Source organism: Vipera ursinii (genome assembly GCF_947247035.1).
Source record: "Vipera ursinii genome assembly, chromosome: 3".
NCBI classification, from domain to species: Eukaryota; Metazoa; Chordata; class Lepidosauria; order Squamata; family Viperidae; genus Vipera; species Vipera ursinii.
Window position 1 is genome coordinate 58,907,260 of NC_139516.1, and position 23,031 is coordinate 58,930,290.

Here is a 23,031-nt window from a genome sequence, read left to right on the forward strand (position 1 = left end):
GCATAATGCTTGTGTGCATAATCTCTTTAGCATGTGCCAATCTATTCCTCCTTGCATTACTTTAATAAATATTTTATAATTTGACAGGGTGTAAAGTGTGCCCTGAATTTAAGGTGTCTGCACCTAAGGAGATTTGAATGTAAAGCAGACTTTTCCCAAACCAAGGATATTTTATTTAGTTTGGCTTATAATCCTGAAAATGTCCTCTCTTCAGAAGTAAGGAAAAGCAGTGATAAGAGCTTATCTTTGGTTGTTCAAATCCCTTGTTCACCCACTTTAAGCATATTTAATATAAGTGTGAAGCCTCTTGGTTTACAGAGACATAAAGTAAACCAAGTTACATTTTTATAGCAGAGTTTTCTAAAAGTTGGCACATTACAAAAATAGTCTAGCACATTTTATTTCGGCACACAAAGTATTAAACAAAATAGGGACTACAAAATATGTTTGAAGTTTCTGGCAAGTCAAACACATAAGATGATTATCATTTGTCAACCTAGTTTTGTGTCCTAATTGCACTTGTTACAAATAACCATAGGACATTTTATTTCAAATTCATAAAATAAAACTTAAAGCTGGTAAACACCTCAAATCAAACTTGCTTTAAACTGTCTGCTTCACTGTGGATCATTTCATTCTTGTTGTTCAACATCTTTAAAAATATCCTACATAATATCCTGATTATATTCAATGACCGTTTGGATTGTAAATATATTCTAGTATGCATAAACACCTAAATTTATTGTGAGACCCAAGCTGTTGTATTTCTCAATATGAAATTAGGAAGCACTCACCCATTTATTTATTGCCAAGAAAAAAATTAAGTTATATTTAGCCAATAGCATCTCTTGATTTTTCTGAACCACAAGAAAAGAAAGAAAAGAGGATGCTAGTAATTTGTATAGAGGTCAGAATAACTTTGGTAGCTGTCTGAGTTGTTTTACATCAAGAAAAGTGCCCACTAAATTAACATTTTCTGCTTGATTTAAATTGTCAACAGAGGGAGCTTGTGGAGTTCCAGTCACAGTGTGAACATTTAGATTTTCTTTGTCCGGATGCTGTGTAAATTCTGCTTCTCCGGGCAAAAGTTTCATGTTTGCCTTTAAATCCTTTAAAAAAGGGTGTGGAGTTTCATTAATTTGGTGCAGGATTCTGGGTGGCAAAACAGCATTTGTAACATTTCTCAAGACGGGCCCTTCAGAATGCAGCCGGTGACAAGACGATTCAGTTTTACAGTGTGTTGGATCAAAAGTAATCTGCTTCTCACCAGTTCTTTCAGAAGAGCATTTCCAGGAAGCAAAGCCCTCTAAAACAGGGTTGAAGTCCAAGTGCAGAACAGGCTCTTGGCTCTCTTTCCTCTTGTAGTTCTCAGATGCTTGCTCCTCTTCATCATCACTACTATCACTGCTTTGCAAGAGGCCATACTTCCTCATATATCTCTTGGTTGCAAAAGACATGTTGCCAGGAGAAATTAAACCAAGGCCCATCAAAGACTTCTCTGTATTAGTTTGCAGGAGAGTCTGTAAAGATGAAGTCACAGAACTTCTGTGGCTTGAATGGCTTAAAGAAAGCTGTGACAGCTGATTTTCATTAAGGTACTTGAGAGCAATAGCATTTGCCTCCATGCTCAGGTCTGCTCCAGAGGGAGTTAAGCCACTCATGCCAACATTAGCAAAAGAGATATAGTTTAGTCCTGGGACTATTGCTTCAGGATTAATACAAGCCAATACACTAGAAAAGAAAGAGATACATTTAAATAATTGTGTACATGGCCATTTATTCAATTTATTAATAACCAGCTGATCATAAAATGTGAATATACTATGAAACTGTCATCTGTTTTAGTATCCATGTAGTTTCCTAATTTGGCTGCTTTAATGTGAAACAAATTGTTGCTCTCATACTGTCCGTGAATTTTATAAGGTGGTTAGCTTTAGTGAGGCTGTTTGTCTCTATCTTTAATATAGATGGCCTGATTTGTCATCTGATTTGCATGTCTGGGAGCAGCCTTTTATTTCTGTACATAACAATGCCTTCCTGCCCATAAAAAAACCATTTTGATTAGTTACATATAAAAAAGTAAATAAAATACTCTATTCAATGCAAATCATGATTGGAATAATAATGCATTTGTCCAGATTAACCCACTAAAAAGTAGGTAGCATTGACAGACATCTACCCTTGTAATTCCAAAAATCAGTGCTTTTTAAGCAATTTTGTGCAAAAGGAGAATTTATAATCTGCTGAATAGTAACCCTGATCTCTAGATAGCTACCTGCAAAAGACAACTATTACAGATATTTCAGATTATTTAGGCAGACATAAATGCATGAATGCTCAATCATTTGTGGTTTTATGAAATATTAAAATTTTGTAAATTTCGATTAGTTTTTCATAGTTAGGCCAGATTTGCACAGACAAGACCGTAGGAAAGAAATCAGAAATGTAGTTTTCATTCTCATTTCAATTTAACAATGGTTTAATACTGCATTCAAATCCTGAACTGGAAATACTTTTAATGTTGGGTAGTAAAAATCAAATTTCAATCAGTGAAGGTTGAAGGTTGAAGTAACAATACTTCAAACTTCCTACTAATAGTCAAAGCTATCCAGACTTTGTTCTAGGTTGGATATTACAAACTTCTGCTCAAGAAAAAAAAATGTAAAAAATATTTCTGAAAAAATTATCAAATTATGAGGAACAAGAAAGTCTGTCTCATTAGATGGCCTGAGGTTTCCCCTTGCTCTCTAGATGACAAGACACTATGACATCTTTCCCAAATCTTTATTCCTTCTGTTCTTTTACCTTTATCACAAGCTAGAGTGTTGAAATGTAAAATACGTGTTCTGGAGAACCTGACAAGATTTTGTTCCAATGTAACATAAATTATTGACTACTGATTCCTCACTAGAGAAGCTTAAAATATTGCTTAATGCTATAGAATCTGATTTAAATTACAAGGAAGACCATCCCAAGATAGCTGGAGCATAATAATGCATGGAAGCAGCAGGGTCTATAGGATGTGGTCAACACATCATTAACTGATTTGTTGGTTGTATGCAGTTCAGTTATACTGACTGATGTATTATATAAAACCTAGCAATAAATAAATATCAACAAATTGCCATTACCCAGCATTCTCCACTTTGTGTACATTGTTCATCTTCTTAGGAGAATCAAAATCTACTCCAAGATTTCTTAATTGCTTCAAGGTTGCATTTAGAACACTATCTTTATCTCTTAGGTCCATGTCTGATGTTGAGTCTCTTTTTTGTGCCTTGTTTATTTTTAAGGATGTAGTACATTCATCTTTAATCAGATCCTCTTTCAGAGAAGGACCGCTTTCATCAGAAGATTCCTTCAAAAATCGATTTACTTGGCCCTATAGAAATATTACAAAGAAGAACATAACATTGGATGAATAAAATTGCAGGATGGCATCTCCATAGGAATTCACAGCATGTTGACAATGTATTCATATCACCACAGGCAAATCTGTAAGCAATTTATTTCTAGCTCTCACATCATAGATGTACAACTAATGTCATTAGCTTACAGTTAAACAGATTTTAGCACGAGTCTTTAGAATGTATACATTTAGAAATAATCTGTTCAGGTTTACATTTAAATATCGTAATTCTGTTTAATTTTAAATAATCATGCAACTTAATCTATTTTGTCCCACACTACTTTTTGTAAAGAAATAATCATATAAGCAGTAGAATGCAGTTCTGAAATATTAACAATAAACTGGATATATCCTATTAAGTACTTTAAGGAAAGCATAGAATTTCAAGATGTGTGGATAATAAAGACTTTACTACTAAATACTTATTTAAAAAATCAGAAACAAATTGATTTATAGGGCCAGCACTGTTAAACACTTGAATTAAGTTATATTGAAAAAACAAAACTTACTAATATATCCTGGTAAATTTTTTGATCATCTGGTGATACATTTGATGGGGTAGTAATGGGACACTCAAAATTTTGTTTATCAGTTGGCTCAAAAATATTGTCAGTTCCTTCCAAAGTACTTCTTTCTAAACATTTGTTACCATTTTCATTCTGCAGGGAAGCGTGGTCAATTCCTGTGGCAAGTGGTCCATTACTATTAGTAAAAACATAGTTTGAATTAAACTATCAATATATTTATCATTGTAGAGGAATTTACATCTTCAAATAGATTTCATATTTTCCCAATTCTTTAAGATTGTCATCCAACTCTCACATGCCAGAACATTTATTATGTTTTTAGATTGGAAATGACTTAAGTGTTCATCTTCATTTACTGCAAGTAATATTTCATAATCATGACTAGAAGCTAATAGTAGTATTCCCATCAGTATATTACTTGAATATAAGAATTTTTCCAGTTATTAAAATAAATATTGATTTAATATTTTCTGTTGAATGTTTTATGAGTAACTGCATGTGTCAAACGTTTAAATCCAAGTTTTCTTCTGGAGTGCATCTAGGATTATTATCCATGCGTGAAAATTATGTTTTTAATTACTCTCAACTTACAGATAATTCTATTTTGAGTATTATTCCTGACCAGGACAAGGAACATGGATAGATAGCTCCTTGCAAAGCAAGTCTATTCTCAACTCCTGTATACTGAAGAAAGTGTACAGATTGCATGTATTAATGTTTTTCTGACTATAGGTTGAGGCTTCCAAGAAACAGGGACCAGAAACTAGAGTATTCACAATCACACAAAGGATTAATGTGTATAAAACCTCTCATTATGAACATATTATGGTACCAAAAATGTGGCTGACATGCATAAGACGAACTTCTTAAATTGTGTCCCCTCACATTTTTCATATTTAAGGCTATCCCAATTTTTCAGGCCTACTCAAACTGAAAACATAGGAGCAGATCTTCACAAATAGAATACAGCCCTTAAAAGCAAGTTGGGAAACTGTCCAAGTTGGAGCTAGAATCAAAATATTGATTCTATATTGCTACAAAAAATTGCTATATGATTCATTTAAAGCAACTAGTATGAAGAAAATAGCTATCTGGACTCAAATCCAAACAGTATTTTGAATCAAGCTGCTTCTATTCTTAAGATTAAAATGTTAGATTTTCAATAGGGGGCAAATATAGAAAATATATAGGCAACTTATTTTGAGGATTAAATGCATGGGATGTCATAGTGCAAACAGTTCAATCCAGCCAATACAGGCTGCTACCTATGAGTAATATATCCTAGAATATAAGGTATAGTAATATAGTATATTACTGAAGACACAAAAATAGAGCTGAACCAAACCAATCTGCTATTTATACAAGTCAATTAAAATACTAGCTTAAGTTCTGGAGGGAAAAACCCCAGAGGTGACTTGAACATAAAAGATTTGTGCAAAATTTAAAAGTCAGAAAGAATATTTCAACTTAAAAAAATTACCACAGGCCTGCAGAAGACTGATTAGTTCCTCCTTCAACAATATGGACGCTATCAACAAAGCTGGGTATATCAACAGCTTTTAATGAAGAGGCAATGCTTGTTTGACTGCTGTACTTTTCTGCACTCATAGAAATAGTAATGTCTTCATTGGAAATTTCAACTTCATCTTCTTTCACAGACTCTTTCTTCTTTTCCAAAGGGGCATTCCAAAACAAGCTAGCACCTACAGCAAGTCAAATAAAAATATTGTGCAACTTAAACTAGGCTGCTGCATTGTACACTGTGATACACATCTTGAAACAACTTTGCACCATTTACAATGCCCTTACTCCATTACTGATATAAACTGATCTGATTACTGTACTAGCAAATTCTTACTGAACATGCAAAATTTGTTAAACAACTGAAAAATGGCAATCTATGTCTTTGTATGCAGTGCTGGTTTGTAATCCTAAAACTTGCATAAATAATTCTAACTAGGACTGAGGGTTCTATGATCCCATTAGAAAATACCTCTTTAGTAAGAGAGGCCCAGTGTGTCAAAGTGAAAATATTATAGCTGGAAGGATTTTTTTAAAAAAACAAAAACATGTTGACGTTTGCTTTGTGTTAGTTATGAGCAAACTAAGTTAAACTTAGTTAATAAAATTATAAATCTGAAGCATAATGTTGTACTATAGTATGGGGCACTAAGCAAGTTTCTGCAGAGACTAAAGGGCAGATACATCATATGCTATGAACCAGAACAAAATGGCTCCAATGTTTAGCATTTTCCCGAGTTTAGTGTCATTTAAAGAAAATGTATAATAAAACATTACCTGTACTCACTGCAATGCTGATACTTTTCTTCATGTGTAACCCTGGAGAAGACTGGGTTTCCATGGCAACAAATTCTACTTGCTTCTCAGACTGTATGCTATTGTTTTCTATGGATCTGGAAGCACAGGACTGAACAGTTTGCGCCTCTAAAAGCTGCTGAATCTGTAAACAAAATCTGTGTTAATTGAACAGCCTGGATAAAAGAACCAATTAGTATAAATTACTTGATAACTATTTACCCTATATAAATGTTTAAGACTATTTTCCTTTCTATGAACTACACAAGGCAGTATTTTAAAGTCCCTTTCGTATATATATATACCACAGCACACAGAAATAGGTAGTTGAAATTAAAGAAAATCATTAATTTAGCTAGCTTCGATTGACTTCCCAGCATAAGAAATGTTAACAATAAAAACACAGTACAATCCAGTTATATTAAAACTTCTATTTGCCTCAGAGGAGATTGAAACAGAAACTCCTAAGTTCCAGCTTGAAAGTCACAGCAATCATGTCAAAGAGCAATTATACAGGTTCGCCTAGTGCACCAGCTGCGCCCCTTTTTGGACCGAGATGCCCTGTGCACGGTTACCCACGCCCTCCTCACTTCTCACCTGGATTACTGCAATGCTCTTTACATGGGGCTGCCCTTGAAGGCTTCAACTGGTGCAAAATGCAGCCGTGCGGGTGCTTATGGGAGTATCTCGGTACTGCCATGTTACACCACTCCTGCACGAGCTGCATTGGCTTCCGGTTGCCCTCCAAGTGCAATTCAAGGTGCTGGTAATAACCTTTAAAGCCCTACATGGCTTAGGCCCGGGGTACTTGTGAGACCACCTGCTGCCATTGTCAACCTCCCATCGCCCGGTTCGCTCCCAGTTGGCCTCCTCAGGGTGCCGTTGGCCAGGCAATGCTGGCTGGCGACCACCAGGGGAAGAGCCTTCTCTGTGGGAGCGCCGACCCTCTGGAATGAACTACCCCCGGAGCTGCGGACGGCCCCTGACCTTCGGTCTTTCCGCTGTGACCTGAAGACCTGGTTGTTCCAACAAGCGGGCCTGGACTGACTACGTTTTTTAATTAGGCTTTTTACTGGGTTAAATTGTCTTGTATTTATTGCATCTATTGTTTAATTCTTTTTTAAATTTTTTACTTTGTTTTTTAATTTTTATGGTAGTGAGCCGCCCTGAGTCCTCAGGGAAAAGGGCGGCATATAAATTTAATAAAATCAAATCAAATACTTCAGTAACAAAGCCAAATAGATCATTGAAATAACCCAACCAACCTGAGCCTGTAGCAGCTTGATTTGCCTATGCTGTTCAGCAAGAATTCTGTAAACATCTGAAGATAATCCCACCATTTCATTATCTGACACTGTATTTGCAGCAGGAAGGTGCATACAAGCTGAATGTGTTGTATGTGACTGTGTATTACCAGGATTTATTGGAGATGACATTCTTACTGCAGTAGATGTGTTATTATTAACAGGAGAACAATTCCCTATTATTCCATGATGGCCTATCCTCACAGGGCTACTTGTGGCACACGCTGGATTGCAGCCACCATTTACACATTCTTGATTCGGATGGAACATTAATTTTGTACTCTCCTGGGTAGGACCCGAACAATTTTCAGGGCTGTCATTGCATAAGCCTTGCCAAACATTTGCTGGGCTATATTGCATATGGCTATACTGCTGACAGTTGCAAATGCAAGGAGAACAGCATGATGGACCTTGAATTGGTACCCGAACTCCCAGGGGTCTTCTCAGATAAGATGGTGATAGTGTACACGTATGCCAGGGATACTGGGAAGCCACAGGAGGTTGGTTAGATTTTTGTGCTGAAAAGCCGTTAGTGGAAAGTTCTCCTTTCTGGGGAACATCATCACTATTTGCCAAGGGTCTTTCAGAAGGAATTCCACGTTGATGCAGGGATGTATTTTCAATATTGTTACAGGATATTGAAGAAGTAGCTACGCAACCCTTTTTTGCTTGAGAGCCAGCTGCGCTGGACTGCAGTTGTAGTGGAGACTGCATTCCTTTGCAAGGTTTTAAAGGTGTGATCCTGTGTTTCGGATGACTTGGTATTTGCTTTGGAGGAGGCTCTCTAGCATCTAAAGTAAAGATCTGTCTCCCAGCATCAGAGCTCCGAGAGTGCTGGGGAACATGCGCTGCAGAATATGGCATCTTAGCAGGTGGTTGTACAATTGGAGGTTGATTTTTAATCAAAGCATATTTAGATGTTGGTACAGATTCTGTGGAGATGCCTTCAAGTACAATGGACAGTTCAGGAACTGAAGGATGGATCTCGATCATCTGGAAACCAAGATAGTTTTTTAAAAATATATATTTATGAATTATTAATTTACCAGATTAATCTGAAGTATTTTTCTCTTAACATCTACACTCTGAATAGAAGTGCAAAGAGAATTAATAAGATATGTACACATAAAGAAATATGTCTCTTTAAGGTCTAAAATATGATACCCTTCCAAGCCCTCCAATGAGGCATCTTTGTGCTACACTAGCAGTCTCAAATATATATATATATATATGAAATATATACCATATTTTCCGGCGTATAAGACGACTTTTTAACCCATGAAAATCTTCTCAAAAGTTGGGGGGTTGTCTTATACGCCCAGTCGTCTTATACGCCGGAAAATAGTACATAAATCCATCGAGTGTCCCCGTTCGTGCAAAGCAACTTCAAGCCTCCTTAGTCCAGTCCCCCCTCCAACGTGACTCTCCCTTCCCACCCCCAAGAGCCTCTAAGCCCCTTCCCCTCCCCCTTGCAAATGCCAGACCCCGGGAGTGGCAGGAAGCCCCTCCGCCTCACCCAAGCGGCATCTGAGCATAAGCAGAACGTGCCCTGCTACCCGCTATCTCTCCCTGCAGGAGGACCCTGGGTAGAGGGGGCGGCATGTCGGGCCCGGCAGGCCCGACATTCAGCGGGGCCTCGAGACCACTTACTGGCGATCTGGCAGACGCCTGCATCCGGCCTCACAACCAGCCGCAGAAGCCCGCGCCCGGCTTTCCTTCCCCCCCACCTGCACCCGGCTACCGGTTCCTGGGCCCCGGCCCTTGCTGCGGGCCAGCTCGCCAGTGACCAGGCCGACGGACTCCCGGTCGCCAGACGCTGCGCTTTGGGAGACGCTCCCCGGCGGGTCGGGGAGGGAGCGCCCGCCCGCCACCAGCCCGTTCCAGGAACTTCCGGGGACTTCTGGCGGGCCTGGCGCCCCTCTCACCCGCAGACCACGCAGTGGCCCTCGCCAGCCGGCCTCGGCATGGCCGCCCCAAGCCCAGCTCTCCAGCGCATCTTCCGAGCTCACCTGGCTGCCTCCTGGGCGGGGCTTGGCTACAGACGCGCGGTTGCTCCGTCTGCAAATGTGCTCTCAAATGGGTGGGTGGAAGGAAAAGCCCCTTTGGGTTTCAAAAGGGAGGCTTTGCACCATCTGCATCAGACAGGGCTGAATCGGGCTTGGCAACTGGCATATAAGTATTTTCCGGCGTATAAGACGAAAAATCTTGAAAATCTTCTTAAAAGTCGGGGGTCGTTTTATACACCAAGTTGTCTTATACGCCGGAAAATACAGTATATATACTGCTCAAAAATAAATAAATGGAACATTTAAACAACACAATGTACTGTATTTAATAGTAGTATGTCTTATCTTGTGTTCCCTTTATTTTTTTGAGCAGTATATTTTATGTATGTATGTATGTATGTATGTATGCATGTATGTATGTATGTATGTAGATCTTTGGTCAAAGCTGAAGTCACCAGCCTGAGAATGACGGATGAGATTTCATCGAAACGTTGCCCTGATACCTCCAATTCTACGTGGGAAAAAACCCAAATGACCAAAGATCTACAAACACCCGCGAAAACCTCAGAAAACACACACACACACACACACACAAATAATACATGTGCAAGTGCTTAATGTGAGAACAAGAGACACTGTAACAATGCTTTACCCAATGTAACACTATAAAATCTAATGTTTGCAGCTATTGATTTTCTATTATTGATTCACTGCTAGTTTAGAAATAAGAAGAAACAAAACCAATCAATTTCAATTCAGTTAGCATTCATTTAAGTTCTTAATAAGCATATCGGTGTAGTTCACACTTTTGCTAGCTCTTGTGTCAGTATGTTGTGAGAACACCTCCCTATTTAATTAAGTCAAGTAATTTTGCCATGGTTCAGCTAGTTTACTATTTTTTGCATATTCCCATAGCATAATTATGCAGAGTCCTAAAGAGTCTTCAAACTTAATTTGAAGGTTCAGTTGCAGCAATAAAGGGTTAAGAGTGCTGTAGTACAACCTAGTGGCAGGATTATGACATAACACTTATTTGTAAGAACTCTAAATCTGAATAATATTAGTTACTCAAAATAAATACTGCAAAGCTGTGACTACCTTCAGACAAGAAATCTAGAATATACCTTTTGATTGATGGGATGAGGACGGGGAAAAGGTCTTGGAGATGCATCATCCTCCACACCAGAGTCATGATCACTGACAGAAAGTTTATTAGATGAGCAATCTAGGGACAAACTATATAAAAAAATTATATTGTTAATAAAACATAACTTTGGTATCTATTTTTCACTCCTGTAACATATTACAAATAATCACGGGTATCAGACAGATTTTTAAATATTCTTGTTATTATATACAATATTCCATTCTGTAACATAGAATTTTAAATAGTGTCTGCAACTCATGCCATGGCAGTTTACACATTTTGAATGAACCTTTATTGTCAAAGTACAACCATGTATACATTGAGATTGGCTGAGCCTTATGATCACTATTAAAAAGAGAAAGTTGAACAACTGTTTGTAAACAAATTAGGTAAAGCATATACATCTTATTGTCTCTTAATTTTTTAATTTTATTTTATTAACAAATATTATGTTTGTTTCTTGGTTACAGGAATAGTGTCTCTCCTAATACAGTCTCTTCATTAAAGAAAATTTATACTGTGAGATTAGAAAGTAAAATCTACAATGCAAATATACACATATTGCCTGATATCTTTTGGGTGGTCTACTTTTGGATAATAAATTACAACTTATTATATTAATGACATTAACAATGTAAGAAATCCTATTGTCTTATCTCCTACTTTTCTGGAAGATATATTTTACATGGCAGGAGACAGGAACACCTGATAGGTACTAATTATTACTACTGAAAATCATTATTTATTGCAAGTTACTGTAAATTTTTTGGAAGTGATTGAATTGTACAGAAGCAAACAAATAATACAGATTATTTGCAAGGAGAATTTTACAAATGACTCACCTGTTTATGGAAATATTTTTTGAAATTTTGCTGAAGAATTCTGTTTCTGCATTTTTATTTTCTGAGTTCAGTTCAAACTGGATAGGGTATTTATCTGAAGGTTCTACATCCTGAAATGAAATAGATATAGATACTAAGCTGGACAGTCTAATCACAACAAAAGTGCTTCACTCTGCATCAAACAATAGTGGTGCTGACTATTTATTGCCTGAAAGCTTTTATGTACTTGTACGTAGGGGATTCATGACTATTACAGAGAATGCCATAAAGTGATGAGGTAAAAGATGAAGTAAAAATTTAAAGAACATTATTGCTTCAAATTGCTAACAATTATATTAGGTATAGTATAGAGGTAAAAATTGGGAAACCATTGCTGCTGTAATTTTCTAACAATCACGTTAGATATAGTATAAAAATATTTGAGCACATAGGTTTCAGCAGACTTTCCACTGCAAATTGGCCAAGAAAAGATGTTTCCAAATTAAGAAAGCTAAATAAATAAATAAAACACAGAAGTCCCACTGAAATATTTCTATTTGCTTCTCAATCTTATGAGGTTGTTCTCTACCGGAGTTATAATTACTATGCTGGTAATCAAAAAATGATGCAAAATAAGTAATCCTAGCTGAAACAACTATCTTTCTAAATTGAGAGAATAAGGATTATACAGTTTACACCTTTCATCAACAGCAAGCATCCCGCAAACCTATTTTCTAGTTTGGCTCATAGAAGCTATGGTTAAACCTTTTAGAATACGGTATGTAAATTATTCAAAATGCAACTTTTCTAAGATATGGCCCAACATATTTTATGATTAGTTTTGAAATAAAAAAGCTAAACTATTCTTTTGAGATCCCATAATTTTTATTTTTCTTTCTCCACAGAAAAATCAGGTAGTTGCCAAGAGTCTCCACCTATATACTTTTCTTTTTAAACCTTAAAGATAGATTAGGATAAAAAGAATGACTAGATCAAGAATAAATATCTCAGGTTAAGTAATAACTTAAATCTAGATCTAGATCTCGTCTTAATCCTAAATTTGTTCTTTCCTGGTGAATTTTCAACAGCAGCTGCTACTTTTGGAAGAAAGTTCCATTTAAAATTTCTAAAGAGATTGTGCTTACTGGAATGTTAAGAACATTTGAAGTCATAAACAAAACCATTTCATAATTTGAATATATATGCATTCGAGTTATTGCATACTTTGATATATTTTGATCTTACAAACAAAGTAGGGCCATGCTATTTCATATCCAGCATGATAGGAAGTCAAGCAACTCACTTTGAACAGATGTAACGTTTCTTTGCAGGTAAGTAGCTGGAAGTCTAGTTCAGTACGCCCATCATAAGGAAAGCATTCATAAAACTTTGGATCTTTATGATTCAGAGCAAAAAGAACTACAAGAAACCTTCCCGTTTCAGAAAATACCCTATAGAGAAGAAAAATATTCTGTATACAAAGCAATGCAAAAATCACAAATTCAGAATTTCCATGCAACGATCTAAATTGTTCGTTACCAAGTCACTGGTTTGAGATGAGCGACTATACAAATTGAATAAACCAACCAACCAATAAATCAAGCCATTAGAAATGTTGAATGGAATTTAGCATGTTTTTAAAAATATAGTACAACATTTAGCTAACCATTCTAGAGTCTCAATCGCTGTCTGTATAGCATGTCATTACTTATCATAAAATGATTAAACAGTAAGATTACATTACCTTCCTGGACTACTATACAAAACTATTATTACTCCTATGGTTTGAAAAGCAATAAATGCATGGATGTAGAATGCAGGATGATGCTATCTAATTCCAAATGAATTTACTCTGTATTTGCAATGGGGCAAGCAAAGCATTGCTCTATGTTCATATAAAATACTTGACTCAATGACAGCTCCAACCATTTAAAAAGTTTAGCTCAGATCATGTTTTAGAAAACCTCTCCAATAAGATTCTACTGGGCACAGATATCTGGCTGGATTTGTTCTACCCCACTTTCTAAAACAGTACAATACAAAAACAGCACATTTCTATGGTCAAGAAATCTGTTTTACTTATTCTTGCATAATATTTCTACATTATTACAACTATATATTGTTCTTTCTGAGGAACTTTTTTTAATTGCCTGAAATATTTAACAGTATTTTATGCTATCTACCAATTCTGATTTGTTTACCGTTTATTTTAATGACCTTTTCGATTATATATTGTGGTTATTTTAGCAATAAAATATAAAATAATATAATAACAAGGCCAATAAATTAAAATCCCTATTACTGTAACAGTAAGAAAAAAAATTCCTATTACTATTAACCAATAAGAACTAATTTTAATTATAATTACCTCTCTTGGATTGATGAGCTGTATAAATATTGCAGACAAAAGGTCCAAACTTGTGGATTGTGAATGTGAACTAGTCCACTCAGCCAGCTAGAGGAATACAGAAGCAAAGATACTTCTGAACACTCATATTACAACACTTGCATAACATATAGAAATAAAATCTGGACTAACTATCTGAGGTAATCTGCAAATATACTGCAAATATTTCTCATAATACTAAGTCAAATCAAGAAACTTTTAAAGGAATAAAGCTCATCACCCAAATACTTACATGCCAATCAATGGCAGTGTACATGCCTTGGGGTCTGATTCCAGAATTAGAAGTAGTTTCCTTGTTTGATCCATTGAAAGATAACTGCAAGTAAAACAAATGACCTTTTTTAACAAAGAAAAGTGATTTTAAAGAAACGAAAGAGATTTCCAAACTAGCAAAAAGCTTTTGCCAGAGAAGTAGCAAATAAAGGAGATAAACATACGAAGGAATTGTTCACATTTTATATGTGAGAGAAATGTACGCGCTTCACACAATAGACTGTACATAGAACGTTAAGAGAACAACTTTGCCTAATATTTTTTCCAGTGCCTTCTGAAACAAAAAATGGTCAGTGCATGTATTTTTCCGATGGCTTTGTCTTTAAGACAAAACGAGAACACATAGTCTGCTGTTTCTAATCCAGTGCTTTAACTACTATATCAAACTGGCTCTTTAATTTCATTTAAGAACCGGAACCCTTAGAAAGCATTCAGTGAAAAACTGCACTCTTGAATGAATCACAAATAGACATTGCCAAACCCAAATTAACTTACCCATATTTGTAAGTCCCTTGGATGTGTGCAATACTCATATTGCTACTTAGGTTTCTAGCAAGGGCCGTAGGAATTATTGGAATAGGCTTCACAGGGGTAAATTTTAAAACATTGGCTACTGTCACTGCTGCCCAGTGAAAATCAAAATTTAAGTTATCCATATTCTCCACTGAAGAGATGTGAACTCTTAAGGTCAGCAGTTTGGAAAGTTCCAAAGAATCTTGGCTGTTCAGATTCTGATGCAGCATCTATAGTAAGAAAGTATCAAAATGAATCTCAAATGAAAGTATCAAATTGTTCAAAACAGAGAAAGACATCACCAATAGCACCATTCCATAGGCATACTCCAAATGTTTTAACATACCGGTAGTTGAAAAGAACACCCAAAACAGTAGGGATGATATTCCAATTGTTCTTATCTCAGCTTCTGCCACCAAGGAGTGTCAGAAAATATGAACGATACAGAAAAGGATATTGAGAGTCTATAAGGATTTTACCTGTTCAAATATGCAGTCATTCTTTTAATAATATAGGGAAGTGGGGCTCCCAACCCCACTATACCCCGCACCCCTAAAACACTTGACATATTCTCACACCCCTTACAAAAGTTTGAAATTATGACAGAGAATTATGCATATACACTATAATTTTGAAAACCCAAGTTTTCGCACCCCCTGGAATATCATCTCATACCCCCAGGGGGTACAAGCACCCCCGGTTGGGAACCCGCGATAAAGGGATATAACTAAAGACTGAAATACTATACAGTCAAGACAAGATATCCTCCTAAAGAATAAAAAGAATGTCCCCCAAATTCTTACCTTAAACGCTAAGTTAAAATCTTCAAAAGTGTGTACTATGGTATCACTTGATGAACATTCCCAAGCACCAATCCTGCATGGGATGAAAAAGTCTCCAGGAAGAGGTGCTGTGGGATTTTTCCCCAAACCATTTGGTTCTTCACGACCAGGATCAAAACGGTCTACCGTTAGCAATACACATTCACCATCTATGCCAGAAAATTAGGACAATTAATATGCTTTCCATTTTTATTTCATAGATACTATCCCTGTTACTATTACTAGTCCCAAAATCTAGACAAACTTTGCTCCAAAGAACTGGAATGACTATAACTCTGTAGCTAGAATACACTCAAAATATGGTAAAAAACAACAACAAAAGGTCCAATTTTGATTCCCTGTACTCCACAACAGGTAGAGTACTCAATGTAGCCTATAATAGATAAGAATAGAAATGAAGACGCATCTCGAACTCATTAAAGCAGATGCAATTTTGCAGGGCTCACATGGTTGCTTCAAAAGCAGTTTCCTGTTCTCTTAGTATGCACAGCTGCTTCAATTTTTTTTCTTATATATGACTTATGTACACACTGGAGCAGCTTTCAGAGCAACCATGTGGAGTCCTGTGCACTGTAAACCATCCTATTTTGACGCCCCACAGAGCTCAATAAAATATTCTTGCTTAAATTATTTAAACCTTCAATTTCTTTCCATGTAAAAGGAGAAAAATATAACTCTGAAATAAAGCTGAGCTGTAGAGAAGCATCCTTGAGTCACCTATATACCAAGGGGAATGATAAATTCAAGATGGTCATTTATAATTATTAAGCAGAATCGGCTTAGTGATGAAACACATAATTGCAAATAATAGATTCTAAGTTCAGTACAATGTTTTCTATTCCTTGGTGTTATGTCATAACAGTCATGTTAAGAAGAAACAAGCATACAAGGTTTACTTATTCCATCAAAAATATAATATTTGCCTACTTACTTTCATCTACCGCAAGAGTGCCAACTAAAAAACAGGGGAATGGCTTCTTTCTACTTTGCTTAGCATGACGATGGGCAAGCCGCAGTGTTTTTTCAGCAATTATTACTTTAGGATTTCTAAGAGATAACAGAAACAGAATTTAGTCTTTATGAACATACCAAACTAAGAGATTCAACTATCCCCCAAAAACTATTTACAAGACAAAAACAGCCCACGGGGGGGGGGGGGGAGGAGAAATGGGATATAAGTTGAGAAAGCAATTTCAGGTTATCATATCTCAGTCACTTCCCATCTGGTCCACCATAATGCATTCTATACCCTGAAAACCACTTAGAAGCTACAATAGGTGAAGAAGGTGGCTGCAGAGATAGTAGATGTAGACATCCCATGTAAGATTTTTACCTACTGAGCTGCATTGGCTACTAGTAAGATTCCAGGTACAATTTGAATGTTAGTTGTCTTCTATAAAACCTTTCATGCCTTACAGTCCGATTATGTTGGGACCTGTTACTCTTGTTGTTTTTGCCCAATTGGTTAGACATGGTATTGTTGGCACATTTGTGCTATCTTGTGGGATTTAGCAAATACACTGCAACTACAACTGATTTATACAACAGCATTTCCCGCGAGGTTTGTATGGCTCCAAACTTGTTGTGTATGGACAAAATTGAAAAATCATAGCTCTTTCAATAGACCCTGAGTAGGATGAGGTGATGCATTTCCTGACAGAATATTTTGACTTCTGACTAGGATATTTTCTCCCACTGATGTGATGCATTTATTGTTTGCTCTTTTCTTATACTATTTTATACTAATAGGTAAGGCCTCTCAGAAGAGTAGCATGGTGGCTTAGTAGTAAAGGCACTTGTCTCTAATTCAGAAGGTTGAGAGTTCAATTCTAGGTAATATCAGCTGTGAATTCCACACAGGCATCAGGAAGGGCATCCAGGCAGTAAAAGCTCAGCTTCATTTAGTTGCCCTAACTTTACCCCAAGTTAAGGGATTACAGGTTTTTTTTAAAAAAAGTAAGCATCTCAGAACAATTTCAGTGATTGAAATGGCATACAAGTTGATAAAGTGAAAAAGCTCTAGGAGCATCACTTTGATCCTTCCCAAAATTTGACTCTGGTTTATTTTATCACCTAGTCTGAGTACACACCAGAATGTTGACATTCTGTCCTTTACATACAGCAAAGGAAACTCCAAATCTTACCATGGATATATTACGTTATATAACCTAATAATAAATAATAAATTGGAATACAGTATTATTTAAGGATTAACTCAGTTCCCAATCGCTGGTAGATGAAATGAAGAAAATTACTAAAAATGTTTGGTGCTCCCAAACACTTAAAATGTTGAACCTAAAAGATTACAAGTCTTACCTACAACTTAGGTGAGAAACAATGCTTTCTCCAATAGGAGCTGGATTCCAAAGTGCAAATTTTGATGCAGGAAAACTAAAGGATGGCAACTTTCCCCAAACCCCTCTGAAAGATAAAACCATTTTAGATTTAACACATTTGATTTCAGTATAGTTGGAGAAAAGGTGATGACCAATGTTCATATACAGGTGAAACTCGAAAAATTAGAATATCATGCAAAAGTTCATTTATTTCAGTAATGCAACTTAAAAGGGGAAACTAATATATGAGATAGACTCATTACATGCAAAGCAAGATAGTTCAAGCCATGATTTGTCATAATTGTGATGATTATGGCTTACAGCTCATGAAAACCCCAAATCCACAATCTCAGTAAATTAGAATATTGTGAAAAGGTGTAATATTCTAGGCTCAAAGTGTCCCACTCTAATCAGCTAATTAAGCCATAACACCTGCAAAGGGTTCCTGAGCCTTTAAATGGTCTCTCAGTCTGGTTCAGTAGGAATCACAATCATGGGGAAGACTGCTGAACTGACAGTTGTGCAGAAAACCATCACTGACACCCTCCATAAGGAGGGAAAGCCTCAAAAGGTAATTGCAAAAGAAGTTGGATGTTCCCAAAGTGCTGTATCAAAGCACATTAATAGAAAGTTATGTGGAAGGGAAAAGTGTGGAAGAAAAAGGTGCACCAGCAGCAGGGATGACCGCAGCCTGGAGAGGATTGTCAGGAAAAAGTCATTCAAAAGTGTTGGGGACTTTCACAAGGAGTGGACTGAGGCTGGAGTCAGTGCATCAAGAGCCACCACACACAGACGGATCCTGGACATGGGCTTCAAATGTCGTATTCCTCGTCAAGGTGCTCCTGAACAACAAACAACGTCAGAAGCGTCTTACCTGGGCTAAAGAAAAACAGACCTGGTCTGTTGCTCAGTAGTCCAAAGTCCTCTTTTCTGATGAGAGCAACTTTTGCATCTCATTTGGAAACCAAGGACCCAGAGTCTGGAGGAAGAATGGAGAGGCACACACTGCAAGATGCTTGAAGTCCAGTGTGAAGTTTCCACAGTCTGTGTTGATTTGGGGAGCCATGTCATCTGCTGGTGTTGGTCCACTGTGCTTCATTAAGTCCAGGGTCAACGCAGCTATCTACCAGGAGATTTTGGAGCACTTCATGCTTCCTTCCACAAGCTTTAGGGGGATGCTGACTTCATTTTCTAGCAGGACTTGGCACCTGCCCACACTGCCAAAAGCACCAAAACCTGGTTCAATGACCGTGGGATTACTGTGCTTGATTGGCCAGCAAACTCGCCTGACCTGAACCCCATAGAGAATCTATGGGGCATTGCCAAGAGAAAGATGAGAGACATGAGACCGAACAATGCAGAAGAGCTGAAGGCCGCTATTGAAGCATCCTGGTCTTGCATAACACCTCAGCAGTGCCACAGGCTGATAGCTTCTATGCCACGCCACATTGAGGCAGTAATTGCTGCAAAAGGGGCCCAAACCAAGTACTGAGTACATATGCATGCTTATACTTTTCAGAGGTCCGATATTGTTCTATGTACACTCCTTGTTTTATTGATTGCATGTAATATTCTAATTTACTGAGATTGTGGATTTGGAGTTTTCATGAGCTGTAAGCCATAATCATCACAATTATGACAAATCACGGCTTGAACTATCTTGCTTTGCATGTAATGAGTCATATATTAGTTTCCCCTTTTAAGTTGCATTACTGAAATAAATGAACTTTTGCACGATATTCTAATTTTTTGAGTTTCACCTGTATTTTACCTTAATTATATAATTATATACTGTAAATAACTAGTTTTGTTTGCAAATTCCAGGCAGCCTACATAACTACTAAACAAAACTACTAAATCAACATTACAGAAAAGAAACAAATTATTTTCAGTGCAAACACATTCATTCTCCACATCAGTAGCCTTTAAAATCATCGCATCTGAACAAAATATCAATACCTTTGGTTTTGAGATTCAGGGGAAATTGGTTCCATGATATGTATGTATGAAATTCAAGTTTGCTACTCTGTAAGAAAATGTAACAGAGGAACATTAATTGGCATTATTTTTTGGCATTAATTTTTCAGCAGACACAACTTCTATTTTTAAGTATCACTAATCCTTCGAAAGATGTATTTTAGTTTCAGCAGTTATATTTCAGCAAATATAACTACAATTAACAATTTCTGCAACATAGCACATATAACTACAATTTACCATTTCTGTAAATTGTAGTTATATCAGCTATGCTGTGGCAATTTATATACATAGGAAACATGGACAATAAACCAACAGCAGGATTCATTGTGAAAGACTGCTGAGTGATTTTCCTGATTTCTAATTACTGAAGAATATACGGTAAACTGGTTTTAGTTATAACCAACTTGGTAACAAGAATTAAACTAATGCAACAATGTTCTGTAATCATCATTAAACCTAATGCACAAAGAAAACAATTTAATATAGGCTATTTTAGTCGTGTGGGGAGGGAGGTATGACATATTTATTTCAGTCCCCAAAGCCTTCTTGGACAACCATGGTCTTTAAAAACTCAAAAAGGCTGGAGCTGCTCTAAGCCAAGCAAACCACACTACTTTGCAGGAGAGAGAACCATTTTTTAGATACTGGAAAGTAAGTGTCTAGAAGAGTAGGGACCCTGGAGGAAGCCTATTCTCTCCCTCCCCCCCATCCCTTTAATGTTACTGAGTGGGCAGTTATGAGTGAAAGCAGACAGTCTCCAAATATCCAGGTCCCAAGCCACATTAAGTTTAGTAGAAGTAGATCATATGAATATGAAAGACATATGGGATAAAACAAGGCTTTTAAACTTATGAAACAAGAAAACAGACACATCTGAACTTAGCAAGCCTTAGTGGGTTAAATATTTGAAGGAAGGAATAAAAGCACCATCGCTAACATCAAGTTTTTTATACATAAACTGTAGGTCTTTGAAAGAGGCATAAAGCAGGAGTGAAAATAGAGTTCCATTATTCTGTCATTTATTGCAAAATAGTCCTTTCATGTCGGGTTTCTTGTTCAAATTATAAAGCTAATACTCAAATAAACAAAATTCAACATGAAGTAAAGTTAGGGAGATGAGATACAAATGCGAAGTTCATCCCCTAGGCAAAGTAAATCAAATAAAATGGGAATGCCTATTGGAGGGAATAGTCAAATTGGGAATAGTTTATATGAAAATGAATTTGGAATTGTGCTTAACCATAAGCAGAATATGGGTCAGTAATGTGCCATGCAATTGAGAAGGGAAATCTACATTGTTATTTTTCTTTATCTTAGGATCAGTACAGTTCTTGATTCAAATAACTGTATTTTCAGTTGGTCAGATTCCATCTAAGGTATTACATCTAGCTGAATAAATGTGAAATATTTGCACTAGCTTTTGGCTCAGTTTAGGAACCATTTAGTAAAAGGAAGAACTGAATAGTGAAGCCAATTACTAAGAAATGTGACAATCTCTCAGTTTGATGGATTCAGACTGAGGCTGGACATCCACCTAGCAAGAATGCTTTCATTTAGATTTTTACACTGAGCAAGAAACTGGATTCAATGACATGAAAGCCTCATAGTGAAACGACAAGAAAGAAACTTCCTGGATACCACAGGTTGTAGATGTCATCTAACTAACTAAGAAACGTTGATGTGTCTTATACATGTCCCCAGATCCTAGAACTTTTAACTCTTAATGCAGTTCTTTCAGACTGCTTCTGATGCACGAAGGCGGCTTCCTTTTGATACGAGACAGGCAGCAAATAAATTAAATGTAATTTAAAAAAACCCCACATACTCTGAATAGCTTCGATTACATAATCTCAATTCATAGCCCCCATGCGTTTTTAGCAAAATTATTTTGCTAATCATTCACAAAATTATTCACGTTCAATGTACATTGTTGAGATACGAACAATCCATAGGTTGGCGAATTACTCTATCTTTATTAGACTTATATACCGCCCTTCTCCCGTAGGAAAATAACAATACAATTACAAAAATTAAGAACAGTTAAAATAATTGCATTTAAACCTTTGAATAAATATAAAAATAAAATAAAATAAACCTTGAATAAATATCAATATAATATAAATATAAAACTTTAGGAAGACTGATAGAAACCACATTTAACCTCTCGTTTATTTTCCTGCCAACACCGCCTACCCCAGTTAAGAAGGAAAAAAATATATATATCCAAGGCCGTAGTCGAGGCAATCCCACGTAGATTAAGGATCGGGGTTTGATTTCCCCGGGCATTTCTGCGCTACCTGAATGACCCATTTGAACCTCATTATACAAGCCTCAACCCAGGCTTTGTATAAAAAGGGAGAATCATTACAAAAAGGAGGGGAGAGAAACGCCCTGTACATAAGAATGGAAGCGATAAAGAAGAAGAGAATTTGTACCAAAAAAAAAAAAAGAATACCCGCATCAAGAGCAATATCGCCCCATTTACCTCACAACTCGCATTAAGACTCCGTTTTTATTCCCGGATCACCAGAGCCGGAAACAACGATCAACCAAAGCAACTGAATTCTTATTCCCCTCCTGTTGTGGCGGCTCCAATGGCGGCACAACCAGCCAATCCGAAGACCCCGACGGCAACTCGGTTTAGCCAATCAACGCTTTTAACGCGCCCTATCCTCCGCCCGTCGCCCTTTTCGAATCGTTCATTTAGTGTCAATCAAACCATCGCTCCCGCCTAGTGGCTTGGCGTAACCAATGACCAAGCTTCTAGTGAAATAAAACCGCCTTTTAAGCTTGCGCGCCCATCTCTTAAGGGTGGGATTTTAAAAACGGGTTTCTTTTAAACGGCCTCAAGAAGCCCAGCTACTGCGCAAGCGCTAAGGTTAAGGCAAGGGGTGTAGCTCTTTCTGTTGCCATAGTAATCGCTTCTAAGGCTGCCAGCAAAGACAGCAGCATTAATCGCAAACACCTTTGAGCAAACATAATTAGGAAAGGTCTGTTAATGACTTTACAACCTAGATACTGTACTGGTTCAGAAGTAAATCTCAGGTACGTTGGCTGGGTTAGGAGCTTCATATTCGGCCCTTCAAGTTCACTTGGGGGCTTAATCCCAGATAAGTGAGTATAGGATTGCAGCCTATTTCAAGTTGCTGC

At 36.9% G+C, this 23,031-nt stretch overlaps 1 protein-coding gene across 1 annotated transcript; it reads right to left on the reverse strand.

Annotated features, from left to right (window-relative positions):
* Positions 1-303: 303 nt before the first annotated feature.
* STIL (STIL centriolar assembly protein) lies at positions 304-22,720 on the reverse strand. The gene is made up of 17 exons (XM_083360593.1): positions 22,367-22,720; positions 19,861-19,927; positions 17,882-17,986; positions 16,497-16,612; positions 15,527-15,714; positions 14,706-14,953; positions 14,170-14,253; positions 13,899-13,985; positions 12,834-12,981; positions 11,552-11,661; positions 10,687-10,798; positions 7,518-8,549; positions 6,235-6,397; positions 5,417-5,639; positions 3,919-4,111; positions 3,132-3,382; positions 304-1,731 (listed from the first exon to the last, which is right to left on the reverse strand). Exons 2-17 carry the CDS (start codon positions 19,893-19,895, stop codon positions 909-911), a joined length of 3,918 nt encoding a protein of 1,305 aa, XP_083216719.1. The 5' UTR covers positions 19,896-19,927; positions 22,367-22,720; the 3' UTR covers positions 304-908.
* Between the last annotated feature and the right edge of the window lie 311 nt (positions 22,721-23,031).

Coding starts and splice junctions, on each gene's coding strand:
- STIL (XM_083360593.1), bottom strand. CDS start 19,895: ATGGAACCAATTTCCCCTGAATCTCAAAACCAAAG. Junction 13,986..14,169: donor ACACTGCCATTGATTGGCAT/GTAAGTATTTGG, acceptor GTATTCCTCTAG/CTGGCTGAGTGGACTAGTTC. Junction 1,732..3,131: donor CACAAAGTGGAGAATGCTGG/GTAATGGCAATT, acceptor TTTCTTTTCTAG/TGTATTGGCTTGTATTAATC.